Source organism: Histomonas meleagridis (assembly GCF_020186115.1).
Source record: "Histomonas meleagridis strain 2922-C6/04-10x chromosome Unknown scaffold_143, whole genome shotgun sequence".
Lineage (NCBI taxonomy): Eukaryota > Parabasalia > Tritrichomonadida > Dientamoebidae > Histomonas > Histomonas meleagridis.
In genome coordinates, this window is record NW_027150929.1 from 431,031 (window position 1) to 453,913 (window position 22,883).

At 27.8% G+C, this 22,883-nt stretch overlaps 5 protein-coding genes across 5 annotated transcripts; 2 read left to right on the forward strand and 3 right to left on the reverse strand.

The window, feature by feature from the left end:
• Nucleotides 1-4,452: 4,452 nt before the first annotated feature.
• Nucleotides 4,453-5,025, forward strand: GO595_009989 (Ras family protein; the record flags this gene model as incomplete). Its single annotated transcript, XM_067912619.1, has 1 exon — nucleotides 4,453-5,025. One exon carries the CDS (start codon nucleotides 4,453-4,455, stop codon nucleotides 5,023-5,025), a length of 573 nt encoding a protein of 190 aa, XP_067769938.1.
• A 407-nt stretch (nucleotides 5,026-5,432) lies between these two features.
• Nucleotides 5,433-5,999, reverse strand: GO595_009990 (small GTP-binding protein; the record flags this gene model as incomplete). Its single annotated transcript, XM_067912620.1, has 1 exon — nucleotides 5,433-5,999. The coding sequence occupies one exon, from the start codon at nucleotides 5,997-5,999 to the stop codon at nucleotides 5,433-5,435; it is 567 nt and encodes a 188-aa protein (XP_067769939.1).
• Nucleotides 6,000-6,604: 605 nt separating this feature from the next.
• On the reverse strand, nucleotides 6,605-9,082 carry GO595_009991 (uncharacterized protein; the record flags this gene model as incomplete). The annotated part of the gene is made up of 1 exon (XM_067912621.1): nucleotides 6,605-9,082. One exon carries the CDS (start codon nucleotides 9,080-9,082, stop codon nucleotides 6,605-6,607), a length of 2,478 nt encoding a protein of 825 aa, XP_067769940.1.
• A 343-nt stretch (nucleotides 9,083-9,425) lies between these two features.
• On the reverse strand, nucleotides 9,426-10,238 carry GO595_009992 (uncharacterized protein; the record flags this gene model as incomplete). Its single annotated transcript, XM_067912622.1, has 1 exon — nucleotides 9,426-10,238. One exon carries the CDS (start codon nucleotides 10,236-10,238, stop codon nucleotides 9,426-9,428), a length of 813 nt encoding a protein of 270 aa, XP_067769941.1.
• An 11,493-nt stretch (nucleotides 10,239-21,731) lies between these two features.
• On the forward strand, nucleotides 21,732-22,883 carry GO595_009993 (mannose-6-phosphate isomerase; the record flags this gene model as incomplete). Its single annotated transcript, XM_067912623.1, has 1 exon — nucleotides 21,732-22,883. One exon carries the CDS (start codon nucleotides 21,732-21,734, stop codon nucleotides 22,881-22,883), a length of 1,152 nt encoding a protein of 383 aa, XP_067769942.1.

Below are 22,883 nucleotides of genomic sequence, written 5' to 3' on the forward strand. Positions count from 1 at the left end.
TGAAACATCATCGTCTAAAATCATATCGCATGTTGGATCGATAATTATATCATCTAACTGTGGAAGTGGAAATGAGCTTTGACCAAAAGTATCTCCACTTTCCATTTTTACGTACGTTTATTCCATTTTTAAACGCACAGATTTTTTCATAAAGAGTCTTATGGTCAATTTTCTTAAAAATTAACCAAATTTATGCTTGTCTGAAACAAACTGTGTTAAAGAGAATTTTATGAACATTTAAATGCTTTGGTTATAAATAACTAAAACTTTTTCTTTATTCTTATCAAAGTTTCCATACAACAATATTTTTTTATTTATAAAAAATACATTATAGGCTTTCTTAGAAAAAAGGAATATTCCTTATATTGATATAAAATATTGCAAACATCTCAAAAATCTCAATTTGTTTATTGAAAATAAAAAATTATTTATGACGATTTACTAAAATGAAGCTTCTTAATGATAATTATACATGAAATTAATACATTTACTGAAACAATAATAATTATCGTTATTTGTTATCAATAGATAAATCAAGTGCACTTTATTTATTTTCGAAAAAAAAAAAGGATTTTATATATATATTTAATATATATTATTTAGTTAATATATATATATATATATAGTTAATTTTCGGATAAATCATGTTATGCTACTAACGCAGGAACAAATTCGCAAAAAAAAAATAATTCGAGGTAAACTTAATTTATTAATCATTTAAAACGCTAAAAAATTAACATTTTTTTTTTCTATTTTATTCTATATTTGTTTTCATTAAATTTAATTTATTCTGAAGATTCTGAACTTGATGATTCATATTCTGATTCTGATGAATTAGAATAACTTGATGAAGAACTTGATTTGCTTGAAGAACTTTGTGAATCACTTGATTTGCTTGAAGAACTTTGTGAATCACTTGATTTGCTTGAAGAACTTTGTGAATCACTTGAGTGCTTTAGTGAGTTATATGAGTGACTTTGTGAATCGCTTGAGTGTTTTAGTGAGTTACTTGAATAACTTTGTGAATCGCTTGAATGATCGAGTGAATTATTTGAATGGCTCTGTGAATCGCTTGAATGATCCAGTGAATCATTTGAATAACTCTGTGAATAATTTGAATGGCTATGCGAATACTTTGAATGAATTTGAATGTGGTTTGAATAACTCTGTGAATAGTTTGAATAGCTTTGCGGATGATTTGAATAGCTCTGAGAATAATTTGAATTATTAAGCGAATAGTTCATTGAATAATTTGAATAAGCAGGTGAGTAACTTGGGTAACCCGATGGATAATTTAATACATAATTAGCTTGATTCAATGAAGAATCTGAGTAATAAGAATTTTCATTATATTCGTCATAATCTAAAGTTAATCTTTCATTTTCATTAAATTTCATGGAGTCACTCATTTCATCATTTGATGAATCGAAAAATATGAATCTTTCTTGTGACTTTAGAGGCTCTGGTAATCTTTGTACATCCTTTAAGAATGAACTGCTTAAAAAATCATATGAAGCATTGCTATTACTGTTATTATTTTTAATGATTTTCTTCCTTGGAGTTTTCTTTTTTACACTTTTCACTTGTCTTATAATCTTTGGCTTCTTCTTATTTCTTATTTGCCTTTTAATTATTGGCTTCTTCTTGGTGTTTTGTTTTTGTTTTATTGGTTGACTTAAATCATTTGAATTTTGATTTGTTATTGGCCTTAACATTTCATTTAATCTTTCTCTTTTCTTTAATATCATCAATTCTTGCTCTCGTGATAACGTTACTCTTGACCCAATTGTCTTCATCAAATAATTAAATATTCGCGTTGCATATTTATCTGGTGGTATAGTACTAATTTGATCATCTGTATACATTATGGATTTAAATGTATGTTCCGCTTTCTTTCGTGAGTTAAAAGTTTGTAAAAAATCAACAAAACCTATAAAATATATTTGGGAAAGAGGTTCATTTTTGAGATTAGTTGCACGAAGTCCTCCACAAAATGAAAGTAATTTATTTCTATCTGTGATTGAATTTGTTAATATAGAAAACGATTCATTATCGGTTTCACTTTCATTTTCAATTTCGTTTGGTGTAAATATATTTAATATTTCGATCTTTTCGCCCGGTGATGGATTTAATACAGGTGACCGTGGACTAAATCTATGTATACCTATAAGAAGTGAATAATCAACAAGTCCACATGATGATAGAAAGTTTGTGTCATCTAAAAATTGAGTTCGAAGTAAAGACCAATCATGTGGACCAATTGCAAGATATTGCCTTCCAGAAAATTCTGTGTCTTTCATAGTAACTCCAGGTTTGCCTTTTTTGTCTGGTGGCACTGAGCGGCCTACTGTTGAACCTTTAAGCTCAAATTTGTAATACAAACGATAACTTGTTGGAAAAACATTATTCAGGACAATAAAGTGAACAGTGCCATTTGTTGGAGTTTTGATGCGATAAACTCCATAAAATTGACTGATAAGAGTATCGGGATGTGTTGTAACATATTGAAAATATTTTGGCAAAATATCAAAAAGAACTGTAAGCTCTTCTTCTGTAATGGCAGTGAGGAGATAGCGACCATCCCATGAGGAAAAAACTATAGGATGATTTTGATTAATGGATTCTATTTCTAAGGGCATTTTTTTTATTGTCAGAGATGAAAGAAAATCTTCATTGGTTATACCAAAAAATTTACGGAGGTGTATAAAAACGAATGGGCAATAGGATTTGAATTGGTATTTTCCAGAATTATCTGATGAACAATGTTTCCCTTTACGCGGCATTTCAATTCTCATGAATTCACTGAAATGTGAATCTTGAATTTCGGGAGTAGGTTTTGATGAAATACGATTAATGTGAACTTTAATACTTTGTAACAGTCCATAAACACGATCGTAATTTTTAGATGTTATTTCCATTGTGCGTCCAACGGTAGGAAGTTGATTGTTGCTCTTGGTCATTGTAGATTTTTGGGCTTTTAGTTTGAATTCAAATGACCAACGTTTTTGAGTGTACGTTAATGGTCATTTTAGCACTTTTATTTCTGGGAAAAATGAACATAAATTCATTTTGTGACATTTCTAATGTAATATTTTCCAAAAGATTTATTAATAATGTAAGAATATGATGTGTTCTGAATGTCTTTTTTTAAGTATATTTGAAATTTTACATGATATCATAATTTTTTCTAAAACAAATAGTTCTGGTTCATAAAATATGTGATATCATGTTTTGATTCAAATTTGAATTGCAATCGTTATCATTCCGATTTTATGTATCGTTTTTCTGGTACATTGAAAGCTTTCAATCGATCAGTAAACAATTTGTAAAAACCGGTTTTCGGCTATATCATTTTTTTATCTAAATGTGTTTCAGAAATAGAATCATAAAACAAATATAGCCATTTTCACATATATTCCAATATAATTTGATGTAAGTATTATATGAAATTTGATTAGATAAATAATTTTTTCATGAATTTTGATTGCTCACATTTCGTTAAAAAATTGGGTTAAAGCACCATCATATGGAAGATTAGTCATCACATTTCCCGTACTATAATATTAAAATTAAAGAATTTCATAAGATAGACCTTTATTCAAGAAATAAGAAAATTATTAATTCATATCTCAATAAATAAGATCTGATTCAAAAATCTGTTTTGTGAAAATATTGTAAATTAGTTTAACTAATTAACGAAAAAATTTTGACTCTGGAAAATCCATATTGATTTCTATAGAGAACTAGTCTAGACAAGCTTTAATAATGACTTTTTGTATATTTTACGTACTGTTGTTAAGGTCTTAACAATTTGAATACCAAAGATTTTAGGCCTTTCAATCCAACGGCTATAAACTTTTTCCGTGGAAATCCACTTTTTGTGCTTTGCATAGCGGTTTGAATACGTTATAACCTATCGTAAATGTAAACAGAAGACAGAAATTTATTGTTTCATTTACTTACATTGCAAAACCCAGATTGTTACACCCAATATGCTCAATAGCTTATATTCATTTCAATATAAATTTTTTGAGAAAAATAAATCAAATCTGATGCATCTTCCATTACAATGAGAAATGTGCTTCAGGAAGCATTTACTTCATCAGGGTACTCATTTCTTCAATTTTTGATCAAAAACTAACTTTTTGTTATTTCTATCGCCTATAAAACATTTTACATTTTCAAGAAATCAGAAATTATTAGTGAACCAAAAATCGTAAAATTATTCGATTTCAATTTCACCAAAAAAATTTGTAAACTATCTGTTTTACATAGTGTGCAATATTCAGAAAATAGTTCAGATAAAAAATTAGTGATTTAACAGAAGGTTCCATATAAAAAATATTTTTCGTTCATTGCATTTGTGAAAAGTGACATCTGCCCTCTTTTTTGTAATGTTATGAAAAAATTCAATACCGTTCATTACGGTTTTTACAATAAATTTTTGTCGTGATGTCGATCAAGGGTAAAGTCGTATTCGTTGGAGATTCAGGCGTTGGTAAAACCAGTGTAATCAATAATTTTAGCAAAAACGAGGTGGCACCCGACCCAACAATTGGGTCAAACACTATATCATGTAGTTATGAATTAGATGATACAGTGGTATGTTTTTCTGTATGGGACACTGCTGGACAAGATGATTTTCGTACCCTTGTTCCATTCTATGCTAAAGGAGCTCAAGTTGTTATCCTATGCTATGATGTCACATCAAAAGATTCATTCAATAATCTTCCTGAATGGATCAATTTTCTCAAGGACAAGAGCGGTGTTGATAATATTTTTTTAGTCGAAAACAAAATTGATCTTCAGCGCGAAGTATCATTACAAGAAGCTCAAGAATTCGCCGAAGACAAAGGGATGAAGTTTTTCCAAACATCAGCTAAGACTAGTGAAGGTATAAATTCCCTTTTCCAAGCGATTGCAAGAGAAGTTAACAATGGTAATGACGCACCAGAACAAGAAACAACGCAAACAGTCAAATTCACGCCAGCGCAACCGAAAAAGAAGAAGAAGTTCCAGTGCTGATTAAACTTATTTTGATAATAAATCCGATATATCTTTGGTATAACCAATTTGACAAATTTCGCATAACCAATTCCTAAATTTTTTTTTGGCTACTTGAGGAAATTTTAAAGGAGCTTAAATAATATATCATTTAAATTAAAGATGTTTTTGATGTGCAATATTAAAATTGATTTTTCAAAATTCAAAACCATTAGATAAAAATATTGTATGTAAGTTGGTAGCAAACACCTTGTAAAATTATTCTTGGGTCTTCAATGATTAATATTCCTATACAAAACTAAAATTTATAAACAAGTTATTTTTCATTAAAATTCACAATCCAGAAATCTGGTAAGAAATTCTTTTTACAATTTCTTTGTGTCATTACGTGTTAATAAGAATATAACTTTATTTAAGATTCAGAAGTTTTAACAACAAGACTTCTCTTCAACATCAACTGTTGGCTTAATGGTTACTTCTGCTTTGTTTTCAGCTGTTACAGTTGATTGATGGATTTGTTCGGCAATTGTATAAAACAGTACATCTACGTTTTGACCAGATTTTGCTGAAGTCAAAAAGTACTTTAGTTTACGTTCTTCTGCGTATTCGATAACTTCATCAAGTGGTACTTCATATTGAAGGTCAATTTTGTTTGCAACAAGATACGTTGTGTGTACGCTGCAGTTTTCGGCTAGGAACTCAATCCATTTATCAATATTTGAGAACGATTGTCGATTCGTGATATCAAAAACAATAATAGCAATTTGAGCACCTTTGACAAACATAGGAACAAGACAACGGTAATCTTCTTGCCCAGCAGTATCCCATGCATTAAATGTTACAGGTGTTCCGTTGTAATCAACGGTGCATGATATTGAACTTGATGCAATCGTTGTTTCGATCGGATCGGTTTTGTTTGTGTACTTGTAAATGATGCTTGTTTTGCCTACACTTGCATCACCCACAAAAACAACCTTCCCTTGGACGTAAGACATTTTTGCAGGCGGTTTATTTAACGTTCAACATAAAGGCAAAATCTACAAAAAGCGGTTAAATTCAGGGTGCCACAAAAGCCAACAAAAGTTCTTTTCAACCATCAAAAGTGACAAAACATCTCAAAAAGTGGTATCGGGGGAACGATAATGAACTATGAAATTCACATTTGCCACTTTTGGTGATTAGAAATTTCATTCAGAAAATACTGGTGGTTCGATAGAAATTTAGCATCACATTTCATGGTAATTATTAAATCCAATTTTTTGAAAAATTCTATGTTTATTTTTCGATTACTCCAGTATCTCCATGCGCTTTGCATATATACTATATATTATATAATACAAATATGTTAAAGAAATATGGCTCCTATCATTTTCGAAAAAAACATCTAATTTTTTTTTTTTTTTTTTGCCCAAAATAAAAAACTCTATTTATAAGTTTAAAATAATTTTTTATTAATTTAGAGAAAAAGTGAAATTAATTTTGTTTACACTACTCTGAAATGGATTTAATTCAGATAAATTTCATCTTCTCTTATTTTCATTTACGACAAAAATAAACATTAAAACAATATATGAATCAACATTTTTATTATATTTCATCATTACCTCAATCTAAACGTCGAGAATCTTCTTTTCTCTCCATTTTCTACTCTCAGTAGGAATTGTATTGGGGAATTCCTTTGCGTCAGCAATTGTTCTAGTTCCGATATAATATGTTGATGTCTATTATCGACATTTCTTTTGCATATATTAATTGACGACGTAATTTTAAAGTTCGCGTTATAGAACAAAGTTTCCAAGTTGTTCATGTCCTTATTCGCCTTCGGATATCTGAGGATCATCTTAAACACTTGTATCAACTTCCTCCAATTACGCGAAGGTAAAATATTTGCAACTGCTTTCAACATTTCGACGTCATCGATAATTTGAGCCAAAACTTTTGGATGATATATAATTATATCTCTAATGACTCTAAACACCGAAGTTTGGACTTTTATATCTTCGCTTTTCATTAACTTCAAAAGTTCATTAATAAATGTCTTATAACCTTTCAAGAATAACGCAGACGACTTATGGAACATAATCTTCTTCATACTTCGAATGATTATAATTTTCCCGGAGTTTTCTTTCTCGATAATTAATGCGGAAAATGTAACTGATTCAAGTTGTGAGATTTCACTTTCATAATTGTTAATCGGATGCGTGATTAATATCGTGTGACAAAAGGTAAAAACAGAATAAAATAATCGATATAAACTATCATTGATTGATCCCATGTTAATTAAATTCGAGACAAATAATAATATCCAACTTAAGTCATTAGCGGGTGAGTTAGGACTTACTTTGGTATGCATTAAGTTCTCGAGAAATCGAATGTATTCAGTGTTATCTGCAATGAGATCTAAGAACCCATTAAATTGAGTGAATTGCTCTAAAAATAATACGCGTAATGTTTGGCTTTCAATGATTTTATTTGTGATCTTTAAGAAGATACGTGGTGATCTTTTAGATAAGTTATTTAAATAGACAAAAATTGGAGGTGAAAATGATTGTATTACATCAGACACATGTTTAATACCTGATGATAAAATAGAACATAAAATATCACATGCAAACGCATCATCTTTAATGGAATTAAAGATTTGCGAAATACGTGCATAATGATAACCTAAAAATGACTCTGTTGGCTCAGTCAATAAATGTAAATATTTGGTGAAGAATGCATAGCCTTTCTTATCACCAAATATTGGATCGCCATATAAATCCTTTAAATGTGAACAGATATGAAAACTCATAAATATGTTTTGAATGGTAGATAAAAAGCCGGAATGTTCACCATATGTTAATGAATCAATATTATAATATGGAACAATATCTTTCCGTGAATCAGTGAATTCAGCAATTATTAAATAAGCCCGATATAATAATTGTAAATCACTAATGATCGATTCAACAAAAGAATTCCCTTGGGCGAAAACCGCTCGTAAAGCACAGAAAATAAAATAACGTACTTCAAACGAACTCGTGCTTTCATAAGTGTCAATTAGCATTTGAATGTGCGGTTTTGTCGACGATAGGCTGGAGATTGACTCGGGAATTTCACTGAAGTGGCAAATCGAAAGACCTTTAAATAACTTGTTGTAGGAGAAAGGATCTTCACAGCCAAACTCAATACAGCTAACTGCAATGGAGCGACACGTTTCTTGAAAAGCAGGAAATTCAATTTTTTCATGTGAATCTGGTTGAATAAATTTGGAATAGGATTCCCAGAGCTTGCTAATTGGCTCCTTAAGTTTGGACTCATCAAATGAGAGAGAAACAGGAAATTGTTTTATTTGTACGGGTTCTTTAACAATTTGGATGGGTGTTGGTGGCTCTTCAATGGTCGCGTGGATGTTAAGAATTGGTTCCATATCAATGGAATGAAGAGGTATTGTGATTTGTTTTGATGTAATTTCATACCATTTTCGCATGGCATATGCATACTCTTCATACGTTTTGAAGGACTGGGCCACTGGCTTTTGTAAAATTAATTTGCTGTTCCATGGAACTTCTGGTTGAAAGTGATATTTAATTGGAATCTTTTCATTGCGAGGTCCTCCAGCAGGAAAATATTCTTCTTTTATAGGAATCCCTGATATGATAGAAGAACATAATGAAAGATAATTTGCAGGATAAAGAGGCGTGTTTACAACTGAAAATGTTTTGGCTGCAAGTCTGTTCTGTGGGGTATAAGGTGTTTTTTCTTGAATTGTAGGAACATGACATTCAGCAAGCCTTTGAAATGAAAATCCAACAGGAACTGGAAGAATATATGATGCTTTTAAATCATTAAACTGAAAGTAATAATCCCAAATCGCACGTTTATACTCTTGAATTGTATTGAAGTTAGAAGGATCTGGAATTGGTCGTTTATTTTCTCCCTGGGTTTTTATGTCTTTATCCAAAAGATTATAAAATTTGGAATAGACATCACCATTTGGTGCAACGTACATAGGAACAGAATCTGTGAATTCGGCTGGTGTTTCTTCTGGAATATTCACCTTGTACGTCGTCCCAAAAGCTGTTGGAATCTCCATATTTTTTTATCAACTTTTTTTGGCACGATAGGGTAAACCACACAATTTTATTTTCTGAGTCAACATTGTTTTTGCAAAAATGTTTTAGATTATATTGGTTTATATAAACATTTTATTTGTAGTAACATAACAAAGGCGCTGAATTAAGCCCAGAAAGAACGTGACCTTAAGCCCAAAAGCAAAAATAAATAAAAACTTCTTTGAACTTAATTAAATGAGTTTGTTTGGTTTGCTATATATAAATGGAAAGAAACAAACTCTAATTAAGTAAAAAGCGTTTTTATTTATTTCTGTAGTTTTGTGCCATATTTTGGACTTAATCCGGCGTCTTAAATAATTATAATTAATATTGTTCTTGTTGATCTATAGCTTGCCAATTTTTAGGATATATTGTGACAAATTTCTCTGGAACATTTTGAATATTATCATCTCCAAAATCAAGTGTGTATCCTCTTTCTTCATCTGGTGGTTTCTCGTTGGGCTGTAGTTTTACAGTTGCTTTGTAAAACACTGTTGACCATTGTTCGTCTGTTTTATAAAGTGAAAGAACTAAGCTATTCTTTGCATGCTCCCATCTCTTTATTGGTTTTTGTGGGATCACAGTCGTTAGTGGAGTCCAATCTTCATCTTTTAGTTGGATTGCTTTGATTCCATTATCAATATCTGTTGGATCATAGGCTACACATGTTTCGCCATCATTACTAAGGATAACCATTAAAATGTATGAGTTGTTGTACCGTGCACATATGTATTTTCCTGGATTCTTTTTATTTTTGTAAGCATAACATCCACAATAAGGAGGATTCATAGACATTGTCTTGATTTTCGATTTGAAAAAGTCATTAAGGAGATCTGTAACTTCGTCTTTTGATGGAAGATTTGGTCCTGAAGAATTATCTTCAATTGGATTTTGAGCTAACAAAGTGTTAATATATTTTATAAACTGTGGAACAATGCAAAAAGCTTCATGGTATTCTTGAGTTATGGCGGTGTTTAAACTATGAATATCTTCAATAATGTGTTTTTTTTGGTTAATATCTCTTGTTGATTGAAGTTTCTTTTCTTTAGCTGCGATGGACTTAATAGAGTTATTTAAATTTTCGATACATAGACTAATTTCTTGATTTTTCTTGAGAAAATCAATTCCAACCTTCATTAATCGAGCATTCAATAGTTTATTTTCTTTTTTTCTGTAACAGTAACGTCTTTTTCTAATTAGCACTTTTTGATAAATTATCAAAATATTAAATGTGGATATAGAGAAAAAAGTTCTTTACTTCTTCTCCATAATATTACTAGTTTTTTTTTGATTTTATATGGGTGATAAATCAAATAATTTACTGGAATAAAAACCAATTAGTTTTTTCTAAATTTGTATAACATAACATGATGATCATGAATTCATCACAATCATAATAAACTATTCAAAAGCTGGATTTCTGGAGATCCCCCAAGCTAATCCGTTAGTAACGTAAATATGAGTCATATAAAAGGATATCATATTCATAAAAAATTTATAACATTGTTAAAATTTTAAATTACACATTATGTATAAAATATGCGAAAAAAATCAGAGATTCTATTATTAAGTTTTGAAATCAAATTCGTTCAGAAATCAACAAAGAAACCACCCTAACACACCTTTAGAATAGAAATTCAGAGACCGTTTATCTGGTGAACTCCTCCAAGGCTTGATCGCATATAATGCCTAGAAAAACCCAGAAACAAAAAATCAACAAATCTACAAAAAGGGAAAGTTTAAGTTTTGGTGATCAAGAACTTCTTAAAAAATTCCTTATTCCACTTGAACAAATTGTATTTAATTTATCAGAAGAAAATCTTGAATCATCAGTTCAACAAACAATGGAGTTATTTGATTCAAGCTACCCATATTCATTTAACCTTATTATAAGTAAATTAGTTTATTTTTCGTTTTGTTCAAAACAGGAAGTAAATGATGTTTATTTAAAGTACCTAAAAAATATACAAACACAAGAAGAAAAATTAAAAAAGAACAATTCAAACATCGTTAAATGTTTTGTTGATTATATCTCTAAGATCAAATCACATGAAGCTTATTATTTTATTGAGAAAATGATTGATGAAGATTTAATTGATGAAGAAGTCACAAAAAATATTGAATCAAAATATTTTGCACATCATCAAAATGATAAAGTTTTTTACTCTCCTAAACGACGATATTATTGGAATCATTTCCATGAAAACACAATTGATCAATCATTAAAAAATGCAAGAGATGTTAAAAAGAATGATTGGGAACTTCATAAGAAATTAATTAATGAAGGAATGAATGAAAATGAAATCTCAAAAATAATACGAAATGATGATATCGAAAAACTTCAAGAAATAGTATCACAAAATGATTTCGATTTCAATCAAAGAATAGAGCCATCATTATATGAAAAGAATTCATATATTAATGAGAATAGTGTTACACTTATTGATTATGCAGCATTTTTTGGATCAGTTAAATGTTTTAAATTCTTGTTGTTAAATAATTGTAATATCGAAAGTTCAGGTAAATATGCAATTGCTGGTGGAAACTTAGAGATAATTCATTTGTGTGAACAAAATCATTCATCATTTAAAGATGCATATGTAACTGCAATTGCATTTCATCGAAATGATATCTTTAAATATATATATGAAAATGAAATCGAAAAAATTAATAAACCGAAATCTCAAAATTTCCCAAATCATATTTATTATAGATCATATTCTCCTACATTTTTTGGTATATATTCGTCTGAAAATCATAACTTTGGTGATGATCAAATATTAAAATATTTAATATATTTATGTATTGTCTATTCGAATTATGAAATTTTATCATTTTTCGAAGAAAAAGATAATCTTAAAATTGATGATTTCCTTTTTTCAATATGTGCTTCGACTGGGAATTTATATCTTTTTAAATATTTTCTTCAAATTAATGAAGTTCCTAAAGAAATTTTATCTGGAGCTTTTGAATCGGAAAATATCGAACTTATTAAGTATGTTATTGACTTAGAAGGAATTGATATTAATGCTAAATCTGATATTTTTTTGTTTAGTTTAGAGTATATTCCTATGATTTTGGAATGTATATATATAATATTTGGAGATTATTTTGATCTTTTTCACCTGCAATTGTAAATGCAGCAGAAAAAGGTTATATTGATATTGTCAAAATGCTTCTCGAAAAAGAAGAAGTTAATGTTAATGTTAGAGGCATTTATTTTTATTTTTTGGAAATTGTTTTTATCATTTTGGGAAATTTAAAGTAAATTTTTGGATTTTGTTTAAATAATTTGAAACAGCTCTTATGAAAGCATCTGAAAAAGGAAACACTGAAATAGTTAAATTACTTCTTAAACAAAAAGATATTGAAATTAATGCTTTTAATAATATTTTATTTCATATCAAATTTATTTTAATAATTTCGAGGTGATTCATAATGACATTTGAAACAGCTTTTATTTTAGCATCTAAAAATAGTCATTTAGATATAGTAAAATTATTTATGAAGCAAAATGAAATTGATATTGGAACTCCAAATATTTTTTCCTTTAATTTAATATTCGTTTTAATAATTTTATATTTCGAAATAATATTTGGTAATCATTCATATTATTTAATACAGCACTTATTTTGGAAGCAAGATTTGGACACACAAATATAGTTAAAATGTTACTTAAAGAAAAAGATATAAAAATTAATGCTAAAAATATAATTTTTCTTTATTTAAAGTTTATTTTGCTGATTAAAAGTTCCTAAAAAATATTTGGAAATTATTTCAATTATATAAAACAGCACTTATGTATGCAGCTAAAAAAGGTCATACTGATATAGTTAAAATACTTCTTAAGCAAAAGAAAATTAAAGTTAATATGCAAAATGTTTATTCTTTTTACATAAAGTTCATTTTAATAATCTCGATATGTTTCAGAATAATATTCGGAAATTATTCAAATTATTTGAAACAGCACTTATTTTGGCTGCTAAAAATGGTCATACAGAAATAGTTAAGTTACTTCTTGATCAAGAAAATATCGAAACAACTTTCATAAATATTTTTTCGTTTTGCAAAAAATTTGTTTGAACAATTTAAAATTTATAATTAATATTTGGAAATTATTCAAATTATTTCAAACAGCTCTTATGCTCGCTTCGAAATATGGCTACAAAGAAATTGTAGATTTACTTAGTGAAAAATCTTCAAAAAATTCAACTTAATAACAAAATATTAAAATGGTTAACCAATTTTTTTCAGTATTTATAAAACCTAAAAAACCTTACTCTTTTCATATTTTAAATATTAAAACACCTTTTTCATAGATTATGTAATTGTATATAAAATTGATTATTTCGAGGATAATGTAATACATTTCATTAAGTTTCCTTGACTATAATATAATACTTGTGTAAAATTATATTTATTCTATTTATTGGTAAAAACACTTTTATTTAAAGAATGAAAACCGTTAACGAACACAATTACAATAATTCTATAATTTACTTGAACGTCTTATGGCATTTTATAATCATAAACTACAAAACTGAATGAATGACTTGCTACCAATTATATCATCATTTATAATGTTTATATTGGGCCTTGCAGGGATTCTCATTACAAGACTGATTAAACACATTAATTGGTTTTATTCAATGTCATTTGTATCTGGATCATTTTTTGGATTGACACTACTTCACTTTATTCCAGAAGCAGTGTTTTTTTTCAGAAATCAAAAGTACCCTATTTATTCATTTATTATTATAGGCATTTTTGCGTTTTTTTCACTTCTTGAATCTAAAAAGCCAAAAGAAAAATCATCAATAATATATATGGATATTAGCGAGATGATAAATCAACACTATGAATTAGTACCATCCATTTTGATGCGAGTTTTAATTTCAATTTTTCTTTTTCTTCATTCTATTATCATTGGAATTGGAATCACACTCAATTTTGCAACTAGCACACTTAACGCACAAATAATTATTGCTACAATTCTTGAAAGACTTTGTGATTCTTTTACATTTGCTGCATTTATTGGAAACAACAAAATAAATAAAGTTTTTTATTGGATTTTAATGAGCCTTTATTGTTTGTCGACACCTGCTGCCATTATCGGATTTAATTATTCTAACACACATATAAAAATCAACGATAATCAGGATATAATAGGGGCCTTAGCTTCAGTTTCTGCAGGCGCGTATATTTTTGTTGGTGTTCTCTTCTGGAGGAAATGTTTTCTCGATCCATTTGAATTTAAGAAAAAAGAATACATAGTAATCTCATTAATCTTTGCCTTCGGAATTATCATACATACACTAACATCAATCCCAAGCAAAAGTTAAAAAGATTTATTTTAGCAACAATCAAAAACGATCAAACTAAATTGAATATATGTTCAAAAAGTTTTATCACGACGTTTTTACATTCAAATTATAACCAAATCAATGTTCGTTACAATAAAATACAACCGCAATTATTTTGGAGCCAAGAACCCATTCAAAAATTTAAAAGCAAAACACCAAAAATTGGTCTGGCTAAAAATACAATTATCTCAATAATTTAATAATATAATCAATAAATATTAATATATGATATTTTAAATAATATGAGATACATTATTTATCAGTTCGCTGTGATAATTTTATGAATACATTGATATTTTTCGATTTTGTCAATCTGACAAACAAAGTAATGATTCTTGTTTTCTTTTTAGCTTGTTCAGGCTTTGCTTTAGATATTTCAAGTGTACTTCCTTACCTGAATTTCAACGCCACAATTAGTGACTATATTGAAAACGAGACAATGATTCCAATGGTAATTAATATTATTAAATCTTTAGCAAGTGATTACATAAATATTATACCAAACTTATTTTCAAATGAAACACGAAATATGTTATCACTCATTTCAAATTTATTAACTTACCCACAAATAAATCTTGCAGAAATGATTGGTTTTCCAATACAAGGACTTCTATACGATGCTGTTTCATCAATTACAACAGAAATTTTTACAGGCTACTTTGGCAATTATGTGAATGATCTCTTAAACTATGTTAATAATAATTTTGAATCATTTAATTTTGCCAACTTTGTTGAATTTGCTTTTGGTTGCCCTGTGCCTCTTGAAAATTTGGTCAACTTATTCAATTTATTAACTAAACCAAATTATACATTGAAGCAATTTAATGAATATTTGAATATTTCAACATATTTCGAACAAATTGCCTATAAAATGTCCACCTTTTCTGCTGAATCCCACATAAACATCCATACATTATTAAGCATTTTAACTTCAGGCTATATCCCACAATTAATAACAAAATTTGCAAGTCCATATGTTGAAGCCATTGAACATCGAATTAATCTTTTCCAAGCTGAACTTGAATTCTATCATCTTACAATTGAAAATGTATCAGATATCATTTATTCTGAATTTTTATCGATTCAATCAATGCTTACATTCTACAAAGATATAATTAGCACATTAACCACACGACTCCCAACTAACATCCAATCCATTTTCCAAATTCTTCTTCCGATCCTAACAGACTCGTTCAATTTCACCGAATACTTTACAACAACATATAATATACCAAAACAAATTCTTTATGTTGTTTTAGGGCAAATTGTTAATATAGACACAACGATTGATAGCATTGTTCAAATAGTTTCAATGATTAAAGGGAATTTAACAATATATACCAATTTTCAAGCACTTGTTAATGGATTTACGAATTTAATTAATGGATTAAACAATAAGGACACAGTTGTTTACCAATTAATTCGTGATTTCTTAAACGAAACAAACATTATGAATGCTCAATCATTTGATAAAATATTTAATATGCTTCCATTTATGACTCTAAGTCTTATTGATATGTTTTTTAATTATCTAAAAACAATTGTTAATTATTATAATAATGATTTACCATTCCGTGAATTTTTGGATTATTTAAAGATTAGTGATACTGAATATAAAGAGATAAACATAGAAGCAATTGATTCTTTATTAACAGGCACATTCCAATCAATCATTAGTAATTATATTGATTTAGATAAACTGAATAATATTTTAGATCAAATTTTTTATTTAGCTAATTATTATATCAGTGTAATAAATGAAAACATTGGAGAAGAAACTAATCATAAGATGAAAGACTTTTTGAATTTAATAATTGAAATTATACCAAAACTTAAGACAGATAGTTATAAAATTGTTAATTTGTTTGATGATATTTATCCAGATTCATCACGAATTTTATCAATATATAAAGAAATTGGACTTAAAATTAATGATGGATCAAGTTTAAAACAAATTGCTGAAGTTGTTGATAAAAACTTTTGGGATCTTAGTACATCATTACAAAATTTAGTTACTTCATTCGATGATACAAATGCACAAATAACACTGACTAATTTATATAAATTATTTGAAGTATCTGAAGAAAGTCATTATGAATTTAGTGTATATAAAATTCAACAAACATTAACTTTAATTGGTAATATAATTTCACAATTAATTTCGAATCAAATGATAACTATTAATGAATTTCCATTATTTAATAGTATAACACCACAACTTACATCGTTTTCAACACAATTTGTAACAACAATGAGTTCATCACCAAATGATTTCATTAAAACCATAACTGCTGGAGCAATTAATTTGGAAACTTTATATGAAAAATTAGTAATTTTATATAATAAAATTATAACAAATAATGAAATAGGTATTAATGATATCATTAAATTAATAAATGAAGAAATAATACTACCAGAATATCGACATTACTTTAATATACAAATTGGATTATTACAAGGTAAATTAACATTAAATGATATAATTCGAATGAACACAACAAACTTTACAGCAGAACAATTTGAAAATTTAGTTCATTCATTTGCTAGTGAAGAAGAAAATTTAATACCAGAATTTATCCCGGAAGAAGATAAACAAAATGCATTATATGCATTAGGTAATATGACTGGTGAAATTAATTTAGTTGAAATCTTAGGATTACAATCAATGACAAGTTTTATCGGATCAATATCAACATTAGTTACAGCAATGATTAATGATGATATTACAATGATCTTTAATTTAAACACAACAAATGTTCAATCATTTGTAAGTTATTTCTTAAGTTCATTATCAAACTTTAATATTGGAAGAGCATTTTCATCAATTGGAATTCAAGTTAATTTTAGTAACATTGAATGTTTAATTAAATTATTAACTAATGAAACATATCCAATCATTAAATTTAATAATGATATAGGTGATTTAGAAACATATTATCAACCAATCATACAATTAGCTAAAGAATTTACTGCGGATACACCAATTAATAAAGATTTAATATTACCAATAATATTATCAGGTTATTTGACAGAAGTAATTAATGAATTTATAGATCCTTATGTAATACCTATACAACAAATATTCCAAATAATATCAAATGTATTTAACTTTGATGAAGTTCCAGTTTATTTAAGAATCCAAAAAATCCAAAATAATGTTGTTGAATTATTACGATTTTTAGTTACAATGTTACCACCAGAACTTACAGATACTATAAATTATGTAATTGATTTTCTAGCAGATGATTTAAATGTTTTAACATTATTAGAAAGTTATAATATAACACGTAATATTACACAACCAATATTTTATATATTATGTTCATGTTTTGAAACTACTATCGATGGAATTATTGAAATAGCTTCTAATTATGGATTAGTTAATATGACAATATATCAACAAATTAAACAAGGAATATTATTAGGTATATTAATATTACCAAGTAGTTCATTAACAGATTTGACAAATCTTATATTAACAGAATTTAATGTTACTATTAATTCGAAAGATATATTAGATAATATATTTTCATTTATATTAGAAAATAATCAAATAATATCAATCATTGATAGTTTAACTGGTTTTATTACACAATTAAAACAAATATATGAAACTAATGTACCATTTTCAGAGATATTTTATATAAATATTTCACAATTTTTACCGATTGATATTGATTTATCACAAATAAATATTGAACAATATTTACCAATTTTACAACAAATGATTAAAAGTTTTCCATTCCAAGAAATATTACGATTTATAGGAATTGATACTTCATTTAATTCCTTATTAAAGTTATTATATAATTTAGGTTATATGATATCACCAATAATACCACAAGATAAAATTAATCAATTTTATCATAATATTAACTTATTAAATAATGAAACAACTACAATTAGTAATGTATTAGATTGGATAACTAATGATGGATCACGATTATTAGATATATTAATACAAATAATAGCTGATTATTTAACAAATAAATCATTTAAAGATATAATTACAAATATTGATAAACGATTTTGGAATGCAACAAATACAATTGAAACTATAATATATCATAATCCTACAATACCACAACTTATATCATCATTTAATACAGCTGATAATCCATATGAATTTAATATAAACAAAATCATAAATCCATTTAACTCAATTATCAATTATTTGACTGAATTTTATTCACAAAGTTCTACAAATTATATCATCCAAAACTTACCAAACTCAGAAAACATTGTCCAATTTATATATAATTTACCAAAAGTATTTTCGATGACTATTGATGATGGAATTAATTATATAACTAATAATAAATTAAAAGGTAATATTGAAGCAATACGTATTACGTCATATAAAATTCGAAATAATGAAGGAGTCGGAATTACTGAATTAGCAAACATATTACGTGGCGTAATATTATATCGACCAACTGATAAAATACAAACAATTAAATCAGTATATGAAATACCTAAACTTGAATTAGCGACACCTGATACAACGACTTTACTTACAATATATAATAGTAATAATGATAACAAAGTACCGATTGTTGTTAATGATTTAATAATTCGACCTTCGACAACTATAAATACAATAAATTTACAAATTATTAATACACTTTCAATTGAATCGAATTCATTAATTAGTCCATATGATGTAACTAATGATTATATTAATATTAATAATAATATGATAAATATTACAACTACTTATTCATCAACAATTAATTTGGGTAATTCTAATGTTAATAATATACCAAAAATATTTAAAGTAATTATAAATGTAAATAATTTTAATGATGATCAAATCGTTAATGAATTTAATGGTGGTAAATTATTAGTGAATAGTAATAATAATCAAATTAATGTAAATCAATGGATTAATAACTCAGTTTTGGATATTATAAAACAAAATAATTCAAAGAGTGAATTTAATATTGTGACAAAAGATAATAAAATTTATATAACTTCAAGTTTGACACCGGAAATAATCGATGAAATTGTTGATGAAAGTGAAGGACTAAGTGATGGAGCTATCGCTGGAATTGTAATCGCTGTCGTGGTAGTGGTAATTGTTATCATTGTCGGAATTGTATGCGGCGTAAAGAGAAGTGGAAAGAATAAAGTCGACTCAATGTCTTCGATATCTTCACTAAGCGAAGAAGAAATCAATGGTGAAGACGAAGACGAAATGTGATGTAAAATAGTGTGAAATGGAACTTAATAAAATCGATTTGCAATATATGAAATTTCATATTTATAATGTGCAGAAAATGAATTTAATTTTAATTTAGAGCATTAAATTGCACAAATTTATGCTATAAGTCAAAATGATATCAAGCGCAAAGTTAATTTTGCACAACAAGAATGCACAGCAATAAGAAATTTTTAAATTAAACTCATTGAGATATAGATATAATATTATAAAAAAGATAAGAGTATAATAGAAAAATATCGGGAGTGAGAAAGTTAGTTATTGTGTTAATTTCAAGAAAACGAGTGATCCTACATAGTTTGAAATGCTTTGATCAACATATAGATGATGTTTTAATCCAAAATAAAATAACAACGTAATCCTTTTTTCCTCGGTTTGCTTGGTTTTAGGATCCATATCTCTCAATATTCTAACATTGGCAGAAAATGCTTCAGTGATCCCTATGTTCACGTTTGCTGATGTTTGAATGTGTTACTGCAAATTCTTCACTTCATCTAATTAAAAACATGTTTATTAATAAACATACATTAATTCATAAAACAATCGGAACACTAACTCGTTTTTTGCTTCTGAAATGTCGCAACAACGCATTTGGGTTCCTGCTAAAGTTGAACGATCACTCATTAAAGAATACACAATTATAAAACAATTTCCTTACTTACAAAACATATTATAAAAATGACCAACACATCCAGTGTCAATAATATTAAGTTTTGTAACACCACCGTAAACTGACTTATTATTTGTATTTATAATGGTTTTTTATTGTACAAAATCTTAAAAAATCGATCTTCTACAAGACAAATTATCACCAAGGATTCGCTTCCACCGTTTAATGTGAGCATGGCATGCCATGCATTTTTTGCATTTATGTCTTCTTTTGACTCTGTTCAAATATTAAATAAACAACATACCATATGAAAGTTATAAACATCTAATTATCCAGAATATCGATTTAATAATTTCTCATAAAAATCAAGAATATAATAGTTCATGGCATTTTAAGTTTATAAAAAATAAATTTAGAAAAATGTCAAGCTTTACATGGTTTTTATAAGACACTGTCAACCAACTTTTCCTCTTATAGATTTCTTTTTAATTTTAATTGTATTTAATACATTTCGGATTTTATCATATAAGGATAGTAGACAAATTTTTATGAAGATATAATAATTTTTTTAAAATTTCCTTTTAATTTAGTCACTTTCTATTTAAATTCATGTACGATACAATACACAAACGGTCATCTAAGCAAAGACTGGACGTACCAAATAACATCTAAACCAGTATATACAAGTATTGTTGAAAAAATGTTTATAACATTTTTATCTTCTGTTTAACATTGTGATTCTTTTTTGTGAGTATCGCTCCTCGTGGCGGAACGAATCTTGATGGATTTATAACCGCAAAATGAATTCAAAAAGTTTTTTTTCTTCTTTGGCTAGAGCCTCCAATAATGAATAAATTGTTTCTAGAATTATTATATTTATAGAACAAATAAATTATAGAAAATTGCAAAGACAGATTTTTGAATTTTTGCTCTGCATTTTGAAATTTTGAAGATTGCTCATAAAAAAATAAGATCACAAAATTTGGGTAAGGTAATTCTATTGAATATGATATACTTATTTATATTTCTTTAAATTTAGTTCAGTGAAAAATGAAAAAAATTGGTTTTCTGATTTGAAACGACCGTTTATTTGGTTGACAGCGTCAGAAAATCTTGTTTTTATAAAACCTACTTCTGAAACACTTAAATTCTTGAATCCTTAATAAATATTACCATGTTTCATTCAAAAAAATGATTTTTAAACTTTTTATTATGGAAATATATCTTTATTTTTTAATTCTGTTTTGTGACGTTGTTTTAATCCTTTTTTTCACTGGGACTTTTTTATTAAGTTCGCCTCAATCTGCTCATATTACCACAATTTCCATTCAAAAAGTTGCATCACATGACTCACAAAAATTTCATAATGGTGTCACCATTTATCTCAAAAAGTTGAATGGCTTAAATTCAATTTTTTTTAGGTTTTAGTTAACCAAATGGAAGGGAACATCATCCCGCTGAAGTGTTCATCAATGCAATATGAATGGGGTAAAAAGGGAAGTGAATCACTTGTATTCCAATTGCTGAAAGGTGAAGATAATGCAACTTTATCAGAATCTTTACCATATGCAGAACTTTGGATGGGAAATCATCCAAAAGCCCCTTCAAGGACACAAGAGGGGAAAACAATATCAGAAATTGAAGGGTGTAGTGAACTTCCTTTTCTTTTCAAAGTTCTTAGTATCAAAAAACCATTGTCTATCCAGGTTCATCCAAACAAAGAAACATCTACAAGGCTTCATGATGAAGATCCAGAGAATTATCCTGACGCCAACCACAAACCAGAAATGGGATATTTTGTATCAAAAACAAAGTTATTATATGGCTTTCGCCCATATAATGAGATAGTAGATTTTTTCAATCGTGTTCCAGAATTTCATGACCTTATTGAACCATCTATTCTCCAACAATTCATAGACAATCCTTCACCGAATACATTGAAAGAAGTTTTATTCAGATTCTTCCACAAAAAGAGCGGCAACATGCCAACTATGATACATCACTTTCTTGAAAATCTTGAAAAGTATAATCTTGATCAAGAAATAGTTGATACCATAAAATCAATTTCTTTTCATTTTCCAGTTGATATCGGCATATTTACACCTCTCATTATGAACATTGTCGTTGGCGAACCCGGTACTGCTCTTTTTATTCCCACTGGTGTTATTCATTCATACATCTATGGTGATCTTATTGAAGTAATGTCACTTAGTGACAACGTTATTCGTGCTGCAATGACACCTAAACACATAGACGTTGACGTCCTCCTCAGCGTCCTTAACTTCGAACCTACTCCGATTCATTGGGTGGAACCGTTTTGCACCACCCCAAATTCCCAACTTTTCTTTCCTCCGTTGGAGCCAAGCGACTTCATTCTTGGGTCACATAAACTTGGGGCAGGAGAAGCACAGAACTTACCAGAACTATTAAATGAGTCGATATTGTTGGTTTTAAATGGAACATGTAGAATTAGTGGAAACGAATATGTTGCTGGATCAGTACTTCTTGGACTAAAGAATGCAAAAGTTTGTATTGAAGCACTCACTGATTGTCATGTCCTGATCTGTACACATACGAAGGTGAAATAA